The sequence below is a fragment of the Rhinoraja longicauda genome, chromosome 14 (assembly GCF_053455715.1).
Source record: "Rhinoraja longicauda isolate Sanriku21f chromosome 14, sRhiLon1.1, whole genome shotgun sequence".
Lineage (NCBI taxonomy): Eukaryota > Metazoa > Chordata > Chondrichthyes > Rajiformes > Arhynchobatidae > Rhinoraja > Rhinoraja longicauda.
This window is the reverse complement of record NC_135966.1, coordinates 7481427-7503508: the sequence shown is the minus strand read 5'-3', so window position 1 is coordinate 7503508 and position 22082 is coordinate 7481427. Positions and strand designations below refer to the sequence as shown.

Sequence of the window (22082 nt, the reverse complement as noted above, 5' to 3'; positions counted from 1 at the left end):
TTTTGTGATATAATGTGTTCCAGTATATATGACAGTTAAACACTCTCTCCATCTTGACTATTAGAGCCATAGAGTCAGAGTCCTACAGCGTGGAAACAGGCCCTTCGGTCCAACTTGCCCACACAGGCCAACATGTCCCATTTACACTAGTCCCACCTGCCTGCGTTTGGCCCATATCCCTCTAAACCTATCCATGTACCTGTCTAAATGTTTCTTAAAAGTTGTGATAGTACCTGCTTCAACTACCTCCTCCGGCAGCCCATTCCATACACCTATCACCCTTTGTGTAAAAAAGTTACCCCTCAGGTTCCTATTAAATCTTTCCCCCCTCACCTTAAACCTATGACCTCTGGTTTTGATTCCCCTACTCTGGGCAAGAGACTGTGCATTTATCCGTCTATTCCTCTCATGATTTTGTACACCTCTATGATCACTCCTCATCTTCCTGCGCTCCAAGGAATAGAGTCCCAGCTTGCTCAACCCAATTCTTCAGAATGTGTACATTAATCGTGGGGCAACCTCAAGATTGAACTGACCTTTGGAATACCTGTGGATGATTTAGTTTACATTTACCAATGAGCAGGAAGTGGCCACATGATGATAAGGTTCTTTTCTTAATTCCAGTTTACGTCCAGTATTCCAGTTTCCTCCCACATTCCAAAGACATGCAGGTTTGTAGATCAACTGCACCTCTTTTGTAAAGAGAAACAATGAAAATGTGGTATAACATAGAACTGGTGTAATGGGTGATCAATGGTCATCGTGCACTAGGTGGGCCATGCTGTATCTCTAAATTCCTCTCCAACTTTCATTTTGGAGTGAAATCGACTCAACATTTCAGCAACGTGCAAAATCTACCAACACCTTTTTTTCCTCCATGGCAATAAATGAAATGTCATCTCAATGTGATTCAAGTGTCATTGTTTGATGCCAACATCTCCCTCAATCTTACTTCTTCCAATCATCATGAATACTGAACAGCTATCTCTCTTTGACCCAATATTTCCAATAACATCTTTCAATTTTGTAGAAAATGCAAGATCTCTTGCTATCTAAAGACTGTCTTGGTAATCCTATGGAACATCCTCTTTCTAGCATTGTCATTAGTCCTGTGGCATCTACTTTTTAAATATAATACAGTCTACCCTCATTATTATGGACCTCGTTATGACAGATTTCAGTTATAGTGGACAGAGTGGCCCCACAGTAAATGGACACCACTGTCTCTTTAAGAATACAGTCTGCTAGTTACACTGCTGGAGGTCATAGAAATTGACAAGCAATTGCTTCGATCGACACTTGTGCAATGATACAATGCAACTCAACAATGCAACAAATAGCCTGCTAGTTTTAGCTTGCAGTTACAAAAATACATCTTTAGCTGCAACAAGAGCTTTGTATTTCAAGTCAAGTCAAGTTTATTTGTCACATACACATAAATGTGCAGTGAAATGAAAGATTACCCACAGTCCAACAACAAGAGCAATAAAAATAAGCAATAACACACACAATCAACAACAAAAAAACACCCATCACAGTGAGTCTCCTCCAGTCACCTCCTCACTGTGATGGAAGGCCAGAATGTATTTTCTCTTCCCCTGCCGTCTTCTCCCGAGGTCATACTGTTGAAGTCGCCACGTTCCAGGCCGCGCCGAACGGTGAAAGGTCCGCAGCGGGCCGACCCAAGCCCCGCGATCTGGGGCGGGCGAAGACGCTGCCGCTGCCCGTGGCTACCGACATTGAAGCCCCCGCCGGGCAGAGAAAACCCCGCGGCCTATTACAGGCCGCGCCGGACGGTGAAAAGTCCGACAACATGTTGTTTCACGAAGAGACCCCTAGGTGGTTGGAGCAAATCCTTTACTCAGTTATAGCAGACAAACGCCAATAACAGACTCCATTCCCACTTCTCCTCCATCACGTGGTCCATTAAAGCAAGGGTTATGTGTACTACCATTTCACTCTTTCCCAGTAGTAACAAATCAATCAAGAGCAGAAAATGCAACCAGTTCCTAGTTTTAACCCGCGTGTGTCCTGCTTTAGAAGAAATATAACTTTTACTTTGAAAATGGAGAAGCATCAAAATATTGTCATAAAAGTTACCCTGAACCACCTTTTATAATAGATATAATCATAATCATCATAATCATACTTTATTAGTCAAGTATGTTTTGCAACATACGAGGAATTTGATCTGCCATACAGTCATACCAATAAAAAGCAACAAAACACACAAAATACATTTTAACATAAACATCCACCACAGTGACTCCTCCACATTCCTCACTGATGGAAGGCGAAAAAAAAGTTCAATCGCTCCCTTCTTTGTTCTCTCGCGGTTGGGGGCCTGGTGCCTTCCGTTGACGGGACGATCTTGGCTCCCGTAGCCGGCGGTTGGGCCCTCCGTGTCGGGGCGATCAAGCTCCCACATCGGGGGATCTCAGCTCCCTGCACCGGGCAATCGGACAGGGCTAGTCGAACCTTCTGCGACTTTGGAGCTTTCCGACATCAGTCTCTACCCGAGACTGCGAGCTCCCTGATGGTGAAATCCGCAGGCCGCAGTTGGAGCATCGATCCCAGGCTCCAATGGCAAGTCCACGGCCCCACGGTGGGGCTCAAAGTCAGTCTCGAGCAAGGCCGCCAGCTCCATGATGTTAGGCCGCAGAGCGACCGGAGATACGATCCGGAAAACAATCGCATCTCCAGCAAGGTTTGAGAAAAAAGTATCCCCCGAACCCCCCCCCCCACACATAAAACAAACCAGAGAACATTTTGCTCTGGTATTTTATTTCATTCACATGTTTAAACTATAATGTTTTATTCTTAATGTTTTAATGTTTTATGCTTTATTCTTAATTGTTTACTGTGTGTTCGTGTTGTTGCTTGTGAGCGGAGCACCAAGGCACATTCCTTGTATGTGTACATACTTGGCCGATAAACTTATTCAATTCAATATTAACACAAACTTTGTAAACACACTAAAAATACCAACAAAAACGAAAAGACAGACAGACCGTTGACGAGGCTGCCATCGCTGACCCATGAATGTATTTTTCCTTACAAAATTATTATTGGCAATTTAAGTCTTTAGTGATTGTACAAGATACAAAACACTGTAACTTACTATGTTTTTCTGCTTTGATGGAATGGAAATTGCACGAGTCCCTTTCTGTTCACTGCCTGGTTGCAATTTGGATATGGTTTTACCTTATTTAAAAAAGAAAACTGAAGGTAGCATAAAATTCAATCAATGTGTCACAGTCTTATTATAATCAAACGTATTTTATATATTGTTTCATTGTGCAAGGATTACAAATTACAAAGGATTATAAATAAAAAATCTGAAGAAGGGTCTCGACCTGAAACGTCACCCATTCCTTCTCTCCAGAGATGCTGGCTGTCCCACTGAGTTACTCCAGCATTTTGTGTCAACCTTACAAAGTGGAAAGCACTCTGTAATTTGTGTGAACCTTAATAAAAGTGGAAGAAACAGATAAATCCAATAGCTGAATTGTGATAGGGAAGAAATGAAAAATAGGTTATCATTGTTTATTTATTTTTTTTTAGTTCAGATATACAGCGTGGAAACAGGGCCAAGTCCGTGCCGACCAGCGATCACCCCGTACACTAACACTATCCTTCACACTAGGGACAACTTACAATTTTATCAATGAACTAATTTAGCCCATTAGCCTACAAACCTGCATGTATTTAGAGTGTGGGTGAAAACCGGAGCACCCGGAAGAAACCCACGCAGGTCACAGGGAGAACATACAAACTCCATACTGACAGCACCCGTAGTGCAGATCAAACCCGGGTCTCTGGCACGATAAGACAGCAACCCTACACCGCTACGCCACCATGCTGCCCTGGATAATAGTTTCTTGGCCATCTCATTTAGAATTTAAAAATGTGAATGGGGTTTATAAGCAGTAGATGGCAACTCAGATCAGTGGCAGCAGTGCCCAATTAATAACATAAAAGTGAATGTCATATGTGAATATGAATTTGCAGAATTAAATATTGACAACCTGAAAAATTATTTTTGAGAGTTCAATAGCTAATTTATAATACTAAACTCTGCAATGGTTTTAATGATTTAAAGTGCATGTTGCACATACTGAGAAATTATAATAATCATAAAATCATAAAACATAGGAGGAAATTTGACCATTCGGCCCATCAAGTCTGCTCCACCATTCAATCATGGCTGATCGATCTTTCCCTCCCAGCCCCATTCTCCTGCCTTCTCCACACAACCATTGACACCAATGTATAACCCAAACCAAGAAAATAGCCTGTGCTTATAGATAGAAATTCTGAGTTTTCAGAGGACCAATGCAACAGCTTGATTTAAAAGCAAACACATGGAATAGCCTAGCTAATTCAGATTAACAGAGACTTGGAAATTGTTCAAGTGTGTACGATAGTGCAAGTGTACAGGGAGGTTGGTGGTGGGTGAAGTCTTGGTGGGCGGAAGGCTGTTTCTCTAAAGCTAATACTAAAAATAAAAGAAGAGCCTTAGGCAGGAATTTATTTAAATTGTGAACACGAGAGATGAGATGGGAGCTTCAATAGAAAAATGGGTAGGATTGAGATTCTATGGATCTTGCTGATAGTGTGGGCAAGCAGATCCAGAGGTCAGATGAACAGAATATTAAGTAGGATAGTTGTTTCTGTGTTTTCAATGAGTTGAAGCTCATGAGGACAAAGGAAGTGAGGTGTAGACACAAGGAACTACAGATACTGATTTACAAAAAAATAAGACAAAGTGCTAGAGTAACTCAGTGGGCCAGGCAGCATCTCCGGAGGACCAAAAAAGATACAAAGTGCTGGAGTAAACTGCTCAGGAGAGCATTGATTGAAATAGGAAGATAAGCAGGGTAGTCCCCAATACCTGCAACTCTAACCAAAGCAGGATGAATATTCCCACACACCTCAGTTGCATCTGTCACAGAGTTTCTGAAAACAAAAGCACATTTGACAATATTAATACAAAACATTGGACGGAAGCTGTGGCTTCTGGTAAATCACCGTGAAGCACAGAGCTTCAGCACTTTACTATTGGGAGCAAAAGACGATGAGAGCTATGGAGATATTTTTCCCATTTATTTGCTATTGCAATCATTTCTGGATTGTATCCCAAAAGAAAGACATGGGTCTTCTGTACTTTGCTATAAATTTGTGCATAACGATGGGCTCCGAAGGAAAGTCACCCCTTTGTGCATGAAGGGAGAGCTGTACTTTATCATTACTGATATATAAAGTTCCTCACTGTTATCATATTCTAGTTTATCTACATTTTCGCGACACTCACTGTTTTCTGCAGGGAAGATGACAGAACTTTCTTTGCTACTTATTGTAATTTCTTCCATCGTGCATTCCACGTAACCCACAATATTTCTACTATCTTCACTTTCTTATTTGTTCCAATATAAGCCTGGCTAATTTAGCCTCATGTTCCATCTTTTCTCTCTGGCCATTTTTAACTCATGTTTGCTGCTTAGAAAAACTCTCCCATTCCTCAGGTTTACGCCCTCTCTTGGCACATGACTTTTTAAACAATCTAATAATATTCTTAATATTTTTTGCGAGCTATGGATGGATCTCTTTTCTTCTGCAGATGATGATGATACTTTATTGCAGTTGTTAATATTCATAAGATCATAAGTGATGGGAGTAGAATTAGGCCATTAGGACCATCAAGTCTACTCCGCCATTCAATCATGGCTGATCTATCTCTTCCCTCCTAACCCCATTCTCCTGCCTTCTCCCCATAACCTCTGACACCCGTACTAATCAAGAATCTATCTATCTCTGCCTTAAATATATCCACTGACTTTGCCTCTACTGCCTTCTGTGGCAAATAATTCCACAGATTCACCATCTTCTGACTACAGAAATTCCTTCCTAAAAGAACGTCCTTTGATTCTGAGGCTATGACCTCTTGTCCTAGACTCTCTCACTAGTGGAAACATCACTAGTATTCTCAATGGAAATTAAATTCCTTGAGAATTTTGAAATATTTCTTGAAATTGTTTATCCAATGACACAGGTTTTAATCTGTTCTTCCAATTTACCGAATACATTGCAGCCCTCAACATTACTGGAAGTGGTTTTAAGTTCAAGACTGCAGCACCTGACCTCTGTTTCATGAACTGCATACAAAATTTTAGAATATTGTGATCCCTTGTCCCTACTACCCTTGGAATAAGATTAATAATTAACCTGTCTTATTATACACGAGTAGGTTCCTTATTTGGTTCCATCTCGAAACATTCCACAAGAGTCCTGAATGCATCTCTTGAATTAACCCTTTTAATTACTTCAACCAATTAGATTTATCCTGTGCACATGAACATTATATTTTCCAATAATTACTTCCCATAACCCTTATTATCTGCTTTTCCTTTGTAATAATTTGTACCCCGATTAAGTTGCTTCTCTTCCAGTGGGGGATGGGGAATCTGTACTCCACTTACAAAATGTCCCAGTTTATCACTTACTCAGACTGATGATACTGCATCTGTTTTCTGCAGGTTTTACAGAACAATATTCAGCTCACTAACTTTATTAAAAGACATTATTTGTTATGGGAATTTTTGATTTGTTTGTGGTGACATCATCAACATAACTCCACAGTTGTTTTAAGTAACAAAAATCTCACTTGAAGCTTCCTTCTCTTCTAATATTTTCTGTGGGTTCTGAAATACAAAATAAATTTATTGTAACAAAGCAACTTTCAGGAGGCGAACAATAATACAAGCATTCTTTTTTATGGGTTAAAGGGTTTGCTCATCTTACTTATATTTACAAATAGTTTTAACTGAGCTGAACATAAAATAACATATTACCTAAAATTTCGGAGACATTTGAAGGCTGGGCAATTACATCAATGTTTGTAGCTTTACTATTGTCCAGAAGAGTAGAATTCTTGCAAGAGAACCAGCCAACATCTTTCAGCTCTAAAAGTTGGAATGATATTATGTTACTGCAAAGTTACTGGACTAGATTGTAAGGATTTGTAAATAGAACTTTTACTTTTTAAACAGATGGATTAAAAATCAAATTAGTAATATAATGAGTTTAGCATCACTGATGGAAATTAATGTTCTAGATAGGTACAAAATGGTGAGGGACAAAATCACCTATTCTATGTTCTGATCCACATTCAGTTTTGCCTTTAAATATTGGCCAGAGCAGTCAAATAAATGAAAATGTGATTATGCTCTTACCTCACTCTTAACAATAAAACAATTTCTTTAAAAAATGTAATGTCAAAAGCTATTTTAGTTTAGTTTATTGTCATGTGTACCGAGGAAAAGAATTTTGTTGCGCGCTCTACTGTCCGCACAAAGACTATACATGATTAAAATCATGAGATTACAATCATTCACAGCGTACAGATACAGGGTAAAGCCCCATAAAGTCCGATCAAAGATAGTCCGATGGTAGATAAGATAGATGAGAGGTCAGGACCACTCTCTAGTTGGTGATAGGATGGTTCCGTTGCCTGATAACAGTGGGAAAGAATCTGTCTCTGAATCTTGAGGTGTGCATTTTCACACTTCTGTACCTCTTGCCTGATGGAGAGGGGAAAAGAGGGACTGACTGTGGTAAGACTCATCCCTGATTATGCTGGTGGCCTTGCCAGCATGTTCTGTGAAAGGGGGAAGAGACAGAAGGGGGAACAAAATAATTAGACAAATGTATTTTGTGCATTCTGTTGCTTTTAATTGGTATGACTGTACGGCAAAACAAATTCCTCGTATGTTGCAAAACATACTTGGCTAATAAAGTATGATTATGATTAGAATAATAAGGGGGAAAAAAAATCTTTTGTACCTTAAAATAGATTATAGTGGTGATGAATTTTGACAAAGTCTCTGAGGAAATGTAGGGGGAGGGTGGAAAGAGAAGAAACTGCCAGTTGGCAAAGTGATCAGAATTTTTTTTTCTTTTTCTTTTAGGAGTGTTAGCTTGAGGCAATGAGAGCATTGAGAGTTTTAGGGCAAGAAACGAGAGGATAATTGATAGAAGTGAAGTTCAAAAGGTAACTTAAGTAATCTATATACTAAAACTCTTGGGGAGGGGGGACGAGGGAGAGGGACGGGGGAGGGGGACGGGGACGGGGGAGGGGGACGGGGGACGGGGGAGGGGGGAGGGGGAGGGGGGAGGAGGGAGGGGGGAGGAGGGAGGGGGGACGAGGGAGGGGGGACGAGGGAGGGGGGACGAGGGAGGGGGGACGAGGGAGGGGGGACGAGGGAGGGGGGACGAGGGAGGGGGGACGAGGGAGGGGGGACGAGGGAGGGGGGACGAGGGAGGGGGGACGAGGGAGGGGGGACGAGGGAGGGGGGACGAGGGAGGGGGGACGAGGGAGGGGGGACGAGGGAGGGGGGACGAGGGAGGGTGGAAGGAATGGGAGATGCACCAATGCAGGAGAGGTTTGGGCCCAACAGGTCCACTTGGTCTAGTTAAAAGATATAGGGATAGAAAACACAATGAGAGTGAGGGATGGAGCTACTTATGATTCCATTCAGCTGCTACCAAAGTCTTCCTGTCAAAAAGTTAAGAAAAATACAGAAAAAAAATTAAAGCAACACACCATTTAAGAGGATGATAAATGGCAAAGTTTTTGCATGTTGTGCAATATTATACCACAGAGATCCATCATGGCCTTCGGTGCACATGACATGTTTCTCTATCGAAGCTATGTTATCAATCAGCATGCTACAACTGATTTATCTTGCTATTAGGAATGCTGTACAGCGAATATAAGGGGCCTGAATAACATGCACCTGACTAGAGGAACAATGCTGGTTGCTCACCAACCTCCCGTGTGGTACCTTATCAAAGGCTTTCTGAAAGTCTAGATACACTACATCCACTGGCTCCCCTTCATCCATTTTACTTGTCACATCCTCAAAAAACTCCAGAAGATTAGTCACGCAGGATTTCCCCTTCATAATTAGGTCAGTATCATGTTGGACTGCAGCACCATCGGCTCAGACTTTTATCAGTGCTGTGGGCAGGAGGGTGGCACAGCAGTAGAGTCACTGCCTTTCAGCGCCAGAGACCCAGGTTTGATTCTAACTACGGGTGCTGTCTGTATGGAGTTTGCACATTCTCCCTGTGACCACATGGGTTTTCTCCGTGTGCTCCAGTCTTTTCCCACGTTCCAAAGACATGCGGGTTTGAAGGTTAATTAGTTTCTCTAAATTGTCCCTAGAGTGTAGGGTATAACTAGTGTACGGGGTGATTGTTGGTCGGTGCACTCTGAGGATCGGAGGATTCTCTCATGCTTGCTGGCAGCTGGTTCATTACGAGTCAGAGAGGGAGTATGGTTCTAAACCTACTCAGTATTTTCATAGGAGAACCGGCCTCAATGACCTTCACCAGGGACTGAGGCAAGTCTTCCATAAATATACATTTTCCAAATTAAGTTTCTTCAAATGAAATTAAAAAGCTTTCTTAATATAAAGATTTTAATAGAATGAATATCTTCCTGTGAAGTAGAGTTCAGCTTGCCGTCATGACCATCTAGTGTGCTTAGCACTACTGAATTTCTAGACATATGCGTTCCAAGTAAAATATTGAAGCAGGGTTACATTCACAAAGAAGTGACAACCAAGAATGCTCAAAGTCTCCTCAAAGAAAATCGTCAATACCGAGAATCAAGTTTATCGCAACTTTTAGGATATCTTGTATTGGGCTATTGATATTGAAGCATTTTGACTAAAACGAAATACAATCATAAAATAGCAAACATTACAATGTTATAACTTACATTACAACCCTAAAGATGCAACAAACAAACAAACGACCCTAATAAAATAATTTGAACAAGGTATTTGATTTAATCCTGAATTAATGCTGTCCATACCTTCTGCCTCTCGGAATAATTCAAGAGAAGAACAGCTATCTGTTCTTGTGGATGTAGATGAGTCCACAAGCAGCTCTGACTCTAACGATAGCAAGAGAGAGGGGAAAACTTCGGAAGACACAGAAAATTCTATTAAGAGAGGAAAAACATTAAAGTTAGTATTCCAACGAGAATGATGCTGCCTTTTTATTCAACCTGGGTAGAATGATAACTTAACAACAATCGGAAACACATTTAATAGTAAAACCATTCAAATGGCCTGATGAAGGTCATTCACTGAAAGCATTAATGTTATCACCAATACTGCTTGGCCTACTGAATGATCCAGCATTTTCTGTTTTAAATAGAATCCAATTGATGTTAGATATAAGGGCAATAAAAAGCCGGTCAGAGAGAGGTGGGATTGAAGGAGCACGTTAAAGGACAAAAAGCAGATAACAGATAACAGGGGAGGTGGGGAGGGGAAAGGGTGAGGGGAGGAGGGGAAGGGGGTGGGGGAGAGGATGGAGGGAGGGGAGGTAAGAAGGGGAGGGGGAGAAGGGGAGGGGAAAGAGGGTGAGAGGGGACGTGAGGGAGGGGGGTAGGGGGGAGAGAGGAGGGAGGAGTGGGGGAGGAGAGGGTGCTGCACCAATGCAGGAGAGGTTTGGGCCCAAAGGGTCCACTTGGTCTAGTATTACTATAAATAACTGAAGTAACTTTATGGAAGAAACAACCTTTTGCTAGTTGCACTGGTCTGTTACCAAGTAAATTAGGACTTCATCTAAAAACTTCAAAATATACCTTTGTATTCAACTGTGCAAAAGAACTAGCATTTTGTTTTTAAACCTGCACAAAGGCCCATAAATAGGCACAACTAGCAAGAGTTGCAAATGGGATTAATTCAATCTGACACGTGGTAAATTTTATGCTGAAGATGCACCATCTATAATGTTTTTTTTGATAAACAACGAGATCACAGAAAGAAACATAGAGTTTCATGCACAAATTAAGTCAAATTGTTCCAATGGTTGATGGAATTAAATACAGAGAAGTGGGAGGTGTTGCATTATGGAAAGTCAAACAAGGGCAGGACCCACACAATAAATGGTAGGCCTCTGGGTAGTGTTGTAGAGCAGAGGGATCTAGGAGTACAGGTGCATGGTTCCTTGAAGGTCGAGTCGCAAGTAGATAAGGTGGTCAAAAGGGATTTTGGCACTTTCGCCTTCATCAGTCAGAGTATTGAGTACAGAAGTTGGGAGTTCATGTTGCAGTTGTTTTGGACGTTGGTGAGATTGCATTTTGAAAATTGTGTTCAGTTCCGGGCACCATGCTATAGGAAAGATATTGTCAAGCTTGAAAGGGTTCAGAAAGGATTTACGAGGATATTTCCAGGACAGTGGGTGTGAGCTATAGGGAGAGGTTAAGTAGGCTGGGTCTCTATTCCATGGAGCACAGGAGGATGAGGGGGGATCTTATAGAGGTGTACAAAATCATGAGAGGAATAGATCGGGTAGATGCACAGAGTCTCTTGCCCAAGGGGAATCGAGGACCAGAGAACATAGGTTCAAGGTGAAGGGGAAAAGATTTAATAGGAATCCGAGGGGTAACTTTTTCACTCAAAGGGTGGTGGGTGTATGGAACAAGCTGCCAGAGGAGGTAGGTGGGGCTGGTACTATCCCATCGTTTAAGAAACAATTAGATAGGTACATGGATAGGACAGGTTTGGAGGGATATGGACCAAGCGCAGGCTAGTGGGACTAATGTAGCTGGGACATTGTTGGCCGGTGTGAGCAAGTTGGGCCGAAGGGCCTGTTTCCACACTGTATCACTCTATGACTAAGCTAAGAAATGCATAGAATAAAAGATATCTTAAGAGAAATGTACATTGGCAGCAGGCTTTCTTTCAAAATTGTGCTGACCCATTGATATATAACAGTGGCCATTTGTTAAAAATTGTGGGACCGAAAGTAACATAAGCAGCAAAAACTTTAAAGCAGAAGATGATTAAAACATTTAAATTCTATGGTTAGAAAAGCTTCTAATACTTTAAAAAATATTATAGAATTTTGGACAAAATGCCTTTGTTACCTGAATTAGTTTCCGTAGGTCTAGAACACATTGTGTACCTGGCATTACTTTGGGCAAATTCCTGAAACAAAGGTATGATTGAGCTACAGTAAGTTTCTAGCTTTCATTTGCAATTGCAGTTCATGTAGAATTTCTTTCCCATAATACAAATAAAGATTTTACCAGAGATCCAAGTGAAATTAAACTATACTATTTTAGGAAATTATTATATGAGCAAAAAGTAAGTCAAAATAGTATAAATTAAGATTTTAATAGCTAGAATAAGTTGATTGTAGTGCCTTGAGAAGCTAATGAAGCAGATCATACTAGTTGAGTCCCAACATCTTAACCTGCTAACGACATTAATATGCTGACTCTCTGTACCCAACTGTTCTAATACTAAGACTTTTAACTATTTTTAAATGTCTCTGATAATCATGCAGTCGAATGTTGCACCTTCCACAAAGCTTGGACCTCATTTCAGGTATGCTTCCCACTGTACCTGTGGCAACTCTTTCAACCAAGGCTTATCTCAACAGTAAAGCAAGGATATGCCAGGCCCCAAGGTTAAAGTTGTGGTGGAATACAATTCAGTTGTGGCTGTTGGAACATAGTGTCAAATAATGGACAATTTAAGATAATGCAATTCACGCCTCTTGATTGGCTCTGGCTCTTAATCTTGAAAGATCTTTCTATATTATCCAAAGAAAAACTTGAAATACATTCACTTTCTTCACAATTGGTCTTACACAAAGTGGATCTCTCTTTGCTACTTCTTCTTCTTGCGTTTGAGGCAGCAGAAGTTATGTAACGCCCTCCAGGCGCTGTAGACAAAAGTGGCGATCCCATGGGCGTCGCTCTCGGTGCAGGCGCCCAGGGCATAACCAGGGATCTTCAGATGGGAGCTGTCACTTTTGTGAGTCTGTTGGAGCAGGATTGTAGTGACTTTGTGGGTCTGTAGCAGATGTTCAATGATGGTGGTCTTCGCCTTGGTGAGGCCTTCCGCATTCAGCTGCAGCAGGGTGATGCCCATCCGTTTCGACATCCGTAGGTGCCCGCCCTAAGAGGGGCGCATGCTCCGTCCGGGTTGGCGCCAAGCTGCAGCGACTGAGGTTGCATTTGGGCTGCAAGCTGTTGTTGTTTGTTCGTTGTTATTTCTGCTATTTCTGCTTCCTGTTTGTTGACGTTCGCCTGACCGAGGTCATTTGACAGGGCTCACCACGAGGAGGTCTGCAACATGAGCCCCATGTTGCGTATCTCTTTGCTTATCAAAACCAAATACAAACGCCAATTAAATGTATCATTTCTGATACAAGCTCTGATACCAAATCAATATTCCAGACTGTTTCAGCACCATATTCACCATGTTCAAATTTATTTAGTATGATTGCAGGGATATAGTCCTATTTATGTTAAGAAAGATATAAATCAGAATGTCTCATTCGCAAAAAAATGTAGGACTAAAATGAGACAAAGGAATATTCCACTTTGTGCCACCATTACTTTAAAATATTTCCCTTTCATCCAGAAGGCAGAGAAAAGCAGTAACAAACAATTTTACTCTGTGACAAATTGTGCTTGTACCATTGGGAATGCAAATAGTATTAAGGCATCAGAACGAAAGGCAGCATTTTCCCTAATATCTCAATTTCACTATGATTGTAATAGATTGGAGCAATCTACAGAAGAATGTTTCCATTTACTTTGAAACTATTTATTCCAACATTGGGATTACTGTGAAATAAGCGTACATTGCTATTAGAATAGAAACTGATATTTTGAGATTTTCAAATATTCAAAACCACACCAAGCAACGAAAACAAACCACCCTTAGTTTTTTTTTCTATTTTAATTTTAATATTAATTTAATAATAATTTGAAACAGGCTTTGTCAAAAATCAACAATTCACAAGCCACAATTAAGTACCGTTTGTATTATTCCCTTAAAATGCCTGAATTTTGTTTTAAATCTGTAGGAAAAAGAGCAAAAACAACCAATTTTTTATAAAATTAGCCTTAAACTGAGGAAATTAAATCAAATGACAATTGGTTATTTAAGTTACTATTCAAAATGAAATTAACCTAATTTACAATCTACAACAGTGAGCATACCTTCCTCTGTTGAAGACTAGGACTTCTGCACCAAAAAGGCTTAATTCCTTTCTTTTTCTTGTAAATATTTCTTTGTGCAAATATTTTTTTTTTAGATAAATTCCTTAAGAGCAAGGAGACATGGAATATTTGTCACCACATAACAAAATATGCAAGTTTGCAATGTACAAATCCTGCAAATAATACAGAACTCAGGAATAATTTGATTCTCTAATGTAGAGGAGGCCACTTCTGAGCACAGAAAGCAATTGGAGTCATAGAGTGATACAGCGTGAAAACATGCCCTTCGGCACACACTGACCAACATGTCCCAGCTACACTAGTCACAACTGCCTGCCTATATCCCTTCAAACCTATTCTATTACACTTAGAGCCCACTTGCCATTGCCCCTAGCACCCTTTCTGCTCCAATCTCAACATTCACAGGGAATACTTCAAAGTATTTTAAAAGGACATACCAAAGGTATTTATTTCACAAAATGCTGGAGTAACTCAGCAGGTCAGGCAGCATCTCAGGAGAGAAGGAATGGGTGACGTTTTGGGTCGAGACCCTTCTTCAGACTGATATCAGGGGGGCGGGACAAGGGAAAGATATAGGTGGAGACAGGAAGATAGAGGGAGAACTGGGATGGGGAGGGGATGACAGAGAAACTATCTAAAGTTGGGGAAGTCAATGTTCATACCGCTGGGCTGCAAGCCGCCCAAACGAAATACGAGGTGCTGTTCCTCCAATTTCCGGTGGGCCTCACTATGGCACTGGAGGAGGCCCATCACAGAAAGGTCAGACTGGGAGTGGGAGGTGGAATTGAAGTGCTCAGCCACCGGGAAATCAGGTTGGTTAAGGCGGACTGAGCGAAGGTGTTGAGCGAAACGATCGCCGAGCCTGCGTTTGGTTTCGCTGATGTAAAGAAGTTGACATCTAGAGCAGCGGATACAATAGATGAGATTGGAGGAGGTGTAGGTGAACCTCTGTCTCACCTGGAAAGGCTGTTTGGGTCCTTGGATGGAGTTGAGGGGGGAGGTAAAGGGACAAGTGTTGCATCTCCTGCGGTTGCAGGGGAAAGTGCCCGGGGATGGGGTGGTTTGGGTAGGAAGGGACGAGTGGACCAGGGAGTTACAGAGGGAACGGTCTCTGCGGAACGCAGAAAGGGGAGGGGATGGGAAGATGTGGCCAGTAGTGGGGTCCCATTGCAGGTGACAGAAATGTTGGAGGATGATTTGTTGGATACGCTGGCTGATGGGGTGGAAGGTGAGAATGAGGGGGATTCTGTCCTTGTTGCGAATGGGGGGAGGGGGAGCTAGAGCGGAGCTGCGGGATGTAGAAGAGGCCCTAGTGAGAGCCTCATCTATAATGGAAGGGGGGAAGCCCCGTTTCCTGAAGAATGAGGACATCTCTGATGCCCTAGTGTGAAACACCTCATCCCAGGCGCAGATGTGGCGTAGACGGAGGACATACCCTCTCAACTGAGCTCATTACCATTGAGAAATTTCTAGGCTGTGATGTTTCATGATTTCATCTACAATGCTCACGAGGGTAAAAATTTCAATATAAACACAAAAAACAAATTCATCATTCCTTTCATAAACGGGGAACCCCCATATTCTGAAACTTTACCCACTAAATTTATTATTTTAAATCAGCATCCACCTTATCAAGCCTTCTCAGAATCACTAAGATGTTTCAATAAGATCATTTCTTGTTCTAAACTTTAATCAGTGTAAACCTGAACATTTTTTTTCCAACAAGAATTAAACAAATGAAATTTCACCGAACTCTCCAAATAATGTGACCAAAATATGCCCCCATATTGCAGTGGAACACAGTTGTAGCAAGTCTTCCCCACTATTCTATTTCTCCCCCTTCATAGTAAAAACCAGCATGCATCCTAAAATCTTCTAACAATATGCTTCCTGATAGTTTCCATTCTTAAAATGAAATTTTGTAGTCAATCATTTCCAAATACACCTGATATTTTTCTTAAATGTCCATATCTTATCACATCATCACCAATGTACTAACCTACAAACACCAGGACCAGGTTTAGCAGTTGCAGATAATTCAGAATCCTCTTCACAAATCAATGACAACTCCTCCGATTTTGAGCTTGGGTTTGAATCTGCAACGATTGCTTAAATGCAAAAATCAAAATCCTTTCCAATTAGATGGAGCCATATTGACATCTGATACAAAAGTTATATTTATATAGAAAGAAATCCAATACTGGGGTATAAGCCAACTTTAGTGCGAGGTGTCGAATGATTGTGTGCAAGGACGGTGACGGTGTGGTTGCCTGGCATACCGTCAGTGAGGAATAATACTTCAGTGAAAATAACTGCAAAAAAAAAAAAGTGGACTGGATAATGGTGAACCAATTTGGTTACCATTCATTTTGCGCTAGCAGAAAAGTTGGGGTTTATGTCTCCATTATGTTTTATGATGCTGCATATTTATTAACAACTAAAGACACTAAACTGTTGCAGAACCAGCAGAACTGAAATTACTGTTCCACTTGTAACCAAACAAACTTAAAGAAATGGCAATGAATAGTCCATTTGGTTGCAGGTCATTTTAGTATATCTAGAAGTAAGACAGGTTGGGAAAAAGATCCATTAATTCAGATAACTGAAAGAAGTCAATATTTTCTTGCTAGATTAGTGGCTAAATTATGAAGTTGTCAAATATACTTTGTGCTGAGTTAACCAATTTGGTCTGGAAAACAGTGGTATGAATGAGGTATAATGATAGTATCATCTCCAAGCTATTGGGGAGTGGAGAAAATGTGTGCCCATTTCCTAAATTATACATTGTCATCCATTCTGAAATGGTCAGAAGCACTAATCTTTTTCCCCCAATGGTTTTGTTAAATTATTTCTTCAGCATTTATTGTTTATACTCACTTGAGTGCCAAATAAGCATCACATCAATCACAAGTGAAGAGATTAAATCTTGGAGGAACAATAAAGATGATTATTATCTATAAAATAGTAAACTCTTATACTTCAGTAACATTACTTTTCTTTCTGCCATCATGAGCTGGGGAGAAACACAATTTTTTCTGTTTAGAGCCTTTCCAGTTTGACTTTGATTTACCATGAAACATTATGGTCTATCACTGAGCAACTGTGCCACCTTACAGATTTCAAAGAAACAGTTCAAATATGTATACAAGCACAATATTCAATCTGCAAAGTTGGCAATTGGTGTGAAGCTCTACAAATTTCTGCACTTCAGTATCTCACTTATTTGGAAAACTTCATGTAGTATTTCTTGACAGACACTAAATAATGGAAATGGGAAACTGCAAAATTTGACAGCTCAACCCTAAGCGAAAATAAATGAGGATAACCTGCACCAATTTTGAACCTTTTATGGGAACGCATCCTAACACCACAAATTGGATGACCAGCCAAAGATAGAAATGTAGAAGCAATGCCAAAAAACTAAGACCTCCGGAGGACTGCCTTAAAAATTATCAAAAATAAGCATTGCAGAAAGTTAAAACAAGGACACATTTCAACGAATGAATTCTATAACATGAATGAATGTTAGTCAGCTGAAGGAACAACCAATCAGAAAATCAGAGTCAGGGCAAGGTTAAGAATTTTTAATCAAGAGTCGAGGGTTTTATTGTCATATGTACTAGAATGGAACCATGAAATTCTTGCTAACAAAACAAAGCATAATGTCCCTAGTGCAACCCAGGCAGTTCAGAGTTTAGTTGGAATTCGTAGCGTTCAATAGGCTGATGGTTGTTGGGAAGAAGCTATTCCTGATGGTTGTTGGGAAGAAACTATTCCTGAACCTCGATATTCATTTTCAGACTCCTATACCTTCTTCCTGATGGCTGGAGTGAAATGAGAGCGTGACCAGTGGTGTGGGTCCTTGATGATCCTGGCTGCCTTTTTGAGACAACACCTCTTATACATCATTCAATGGGGAGATAGACACAAAAAACTGGAGTAACGCAGCAGACATGCAGCATCTCTGGAGATAAGGAATGGGTGATGTTTTTAGGGTTGAGACCCTTCTTCAGACCCTTCTTCAATGGGGAGAGGTCAGTACCTGTGATGGACTGGGCAATGTTCACTTTTTGTAATTTCCAATATTCCTAGGTGTTCAAGTTGCCTAACCAGGCCAGTGCAACCAGTCAATATGCTCTCTATCGTATACGTGTTGAATCTTAATAAAGCATCACCATATACTGAATCTCCTCAGCCTTCCAAGGTAGTAGAAACGTTAATAAACAATTATTGCATCAATGTGCACAGTCCAGGACAGATCTTCAGAAATATGCACGCCCCAGAAATTAAGATGTTGGGGGGAGGGGGAGGGGAGGGGAGGGGGACTGGGAGGGGAGGGGGAGGGGAGAAGGTGCTTCACCAATGCAGGAGAGGTTTGGGCCCAATGGGTCTAGTAACTTAAAAAATCTTTACTAGGTCACTCCTCAGCTTCTGACCCCCCTAAAGAAAACAATCCAATTTTGTACAATCTATTCTTCTCGTTGATATCTACAAATACAGCAGCATCCAGGTAAATACAGCAGCATCCAGGTAAATACAGCAGCCTCCTCTGCATCCTCTCCAAAACTTCCACATCCTTCCTGTTATGGATGACCAGAATTGCACACAAAGAGGCAAAATGTAGACCAACTAAAGTTTTATAAAGTTGCAACATGTCTTCCTGGGTCGTATACTCAATTCTCCAACAAAGACAAGCATATCTTACACCTTCTTTACCACTATGTTTGTATTGTTATGCACTTGGACCTCAAGATACCTCTGTACATCAATGCTGTTGAGGGTTCTGCCATTAACTGTATACATTTCCTTTACATTTGACCTCAAAGTGCAACAACTCCTTCTGCCATTTCTCTACCCAAAGTATGTAGGTTAATTGGCTGGGTAAATGTAAAAATTGTCCCTAGTGGGTGTAGGATAGTGTTAATGTACGGGGATCGCTGGGCAGCACGGACTTGGAGGGCCGAAAAGGCCTGTTTCCGGCTGTATATATATGATATGATATATATGCAACTGATCTAAATACCACAATTTCCTTTGACATCCACCCTCTGTCGGCAACGCCACCAATTTTTATGTCATCTGAAAACTTACTATCTACAATTCCATCCAAGCCATTTTTATACAACACAAACGACCAGGTTCCCTACTCAGATACCAGCGGAACACCACAGGTCATAGACCTTCAGTCAGAATAATATCCCTCCACCAACTGACATATGATGAAAGAATGGGTCAACTGGGCTCATATTCACGGGAATTTAGAAGGATGAGAGGAGATCTTATAGAAACATATACAATTCTTAAATTCTTAAACCTTCCCCCAACTTCTCCCCGTTCCTGCACTCCTCGCACCTCCAGGCTCAGCGCCCCTGCTCCGCGCCTCGCTTCCTGAGGCTCTTCGGCCCCTCGCCGCTCCTGCTGGCCCTCCAACCCTTCCCGCCCGCTTCTTCAGCCAGGCTGCGTTTCCACTTGGCCGGTGTACAACATCTTGAGGCTGGGGCCGCTGAGCAGAGCCGTGCCTTGGTCGTTCGCCTAGGCTCACAGTGCCCAGCCCAGCTCTCGCTGCTGCTCAACCTCCACTGCCGATCAGCCTCTCCCCGGCTCCTCTTCCTCTTCAGGCTCAACACTCCGCTCCTCGTCCTCCAAGGCCGTCGACCACGGCTCTCTCGGCCCTTCGCCCTCAGGCCCCGGCGGGTCGCCGACCACCAGCACTCGCTGCTTCTGCCCCTGCGGACCCTCCAGGCCCTTCGGCTCGGGTTCTTCCCACTGCTTCTCTCCAAGCTCGTTCAACCCCATCCTTTCCTACTCCTCCTCCTCCCGCCAGCAGGTCAGCGGCCCTCTGCTTCTCGGCCTTGCTTTCCTGCCTCCCTTCCCGTCAGCGTTTCCCCTTCTCCCTCCAGCTGGCCAAACGTTTCTCCTCACTTTTGGTATTCTGAAGTACAATAAATATCTCTCAAGGTTACCCCTATTTCCACAATTTCTTACAGCACAAAAATGAACCATTTTGGCGTTTTTCTCAAGGTAAGAATGTACGTGTTACATGTGTTACTAGTGTATGCCAGAAGCTGCCATGTACTCCAGATGGCTTGAGCGACTCTGTGCATCACACCCTTTGACCTTGTATGCAAGGGCTCTATTTAGCTTCCCTTCAAAACAAGATATTTGTTTCAACTACACTTCATGGAAGAACATTGCACAATCTTTTACCCTTTAGTTTTGAAGTTAATCCTGTGATTTCCAGGCTTAACTCTAGTTCTACACACATTATCTCTAGTTGGGATTCACTAAATCCCAATCCTAAATATAACCAATCAAACCACTGCAAACCATTCAACAAAGACCTCACTGCCTTTTCTGGACAAATGCGAGGGGATTTCTTCAGCCACTGCAGCAGAATCCCTTTAATGTAGACACAAGTGCAGAAGCTGGTTTACAAAAAGAACAAGGTTTTCCATAGATGCTACCTGACCACTGAGTTACTCCAGCACTTTGTGTCTTTATCAGGCTCCCTCCAAGCAGAGCGCACCATGGGGGCTGCACTCGCCCCCCTGCAGGACCTATGCATCGGGAGGTGCAGATCCAGAGCGAGCGGAATTATGGGGGACCTCTGCCGCCCCAGTAACGGACTGTTCCAGCTGCTGCGGTCCGGCGGGCGCCTCCGCTGTCACGCTGTGAAGGCGGAGAGGATGAGACGGAGTTTCTTCCCACGGGCCATCGGGACTGTTGGCTTCTGTAACTCCAGAGACTGGATTTTTGTCTACACTATAGTAACTTGTTGGCTTTATTTATATGCTGTGGCTGTGATTCTTTTTTTTGCACAGTCCGCGGGCGTTGCCACTTTCATTTCGCTGCACATCGTGTATGTGTATGTGACAAATAAACTTGACTTGACTTGACTTGGGGAAGTCCAGAACCAGGGGTCACAGTTTAAGGATAAGGGGGAAGTCTTTTAGGACCGAGATGAGAAAACATTTCTTCACACAAAGAGTGGTGAGTCTGTGGAATTCTCTGCCACAGAGGGTAGTTGAGGCCAGTTCATTGGCTATATTTAAGAGGGAGTTAGATGTGGCCCTTGTGGCTAAAGGGATCAGGGGGTATGGAGAGAAGGCAGGTACAGGTTACTGAGCTGGATGATCAGCCATGATCATATTGAATGGCGGTGCAGGCTCGAAGGGCCGAATGGCCTACTCCTGCACCTATTTTCTATGTTTCTATGTTAACCTGGCTGTGCAGGGGAGTGAAGAGCCTGCAGCCCCGGTTCCAATGGACACTCACATTCTGGAGACAGACACCAAGTGGGTCAGGCAGCATCGCTGGAGAGAAAGGAATGGGGGTCATTTTGGGTCGAGACCCTTCTTCAGATGGACTAGATTTTTCCAACCATTTCCACTGCACTTAAGTAAACACCGACATTTATCTCCACGCCCGCCCACCTTGGCCTTCTGGTAACTTGTGCCGCTTTGGCGGACTGAGCCGTGGTCGAGGTTTGCAGCTCTCCGGGCCTGCGGTGAGGGCTTGTGGCGGTGACCGCGCTGACATGGCCCAGCCCGGCCCGGCCCCGCGCCTCGAGCACCCGCCTCACGCGCACGCGCCCCGCGCCTCGAGCACCCGCCTCACGCGCACGCGCCCCGCGCCTCGAGCACCCGCCTCACGCGCACGCCGCACGCGCCCCGTCTCAATCACGTGCACGCGCCCCACCTCGCCTCAATCACGTGCGCGCGCCCCACCTCGCCTCAATCACGTGCGCGCGCCCCACCTCGCCTCACACACGTGCACGCGCCCCACCTCGCCTCAATCACGTGCACGCGCCCCACGCGCAGCCCCTTCGCGCTAATTGTCATCGAGCGGGAAACTTGAAGTGAGGCGCTCCCTCCTTGCCCTCGGCGCTCCCTCCTTGCCCTCGGCGCTCCCTTCTTTCCCCCCGGAGCCCCCTCCTCGCCCCCACCCTGCCCCCGGCGCTCCCTCCTCGCCCCCGGCGCCCCCACCCTGCCCCCGGCGCCCCCACCCTGCCCCCGGCGCTCCC

The 22082-nt window shown here is 43.0% G+C and overlaps 1 protein-coding gene across 2 annotated transcripts in view; it reads right to left on the bottom strand.

The window, feature by feature from the left end:
- Nucleotides 1-21827, bottom strand: part of LOC144600027 (uncharacterized) — a 38199-nt gene extending 16372 nt beyond the window's left edge. Inside the window, exons 1-9 of one of the 2 annotated variants that reach the window (XR_013548069.1) lie at nucleotides 21493-21827; nucleotides 16059-16167; nucleotides 14039-14141; nucleotides 11948-12008; nucleotides 9881-10009; nucleotides 6852-6962; nucleotides 6665-6701; nucleotides 4935-4959; nucleotides 3122-3204 (exon numbers count right to left, since the gene is read on the bottom strand). Coding sequence is in view for 1 of the 2 variants with exons in the window: in XM_078411366.1 (XP_078267492.1) it covers nucleotides 3122-3204; nucleotides 4895-4959; nucleotides 6665-6701; nucleotides 6852-6962; nucleotides 9881-10009; nucleotides 11948-12008; nucleotides 14039-14141; nucleotides 16059-16167; nucleotides 21493-21598 (804 nt within the window). In the remaining variant the exon portion in view is untranslated. Of the gene's footprint in view, nucleotides 1-3121; nucleotides 3205-4894; nucleotides 4960-6664; nucleotides 6702-6851; nucleotides 6963-9880; nucleotides 10010-11947; nucleotides 12009-14038; nucleotides 14142-16058; nucleotides 16168-21492 lie in introns of both variants that reach the window. The other variant, XM_078411366.1, reaches the window with a different exon arrangement.
- Nucleotides 21828-22082: the final 255 nt, after the last annotated feature.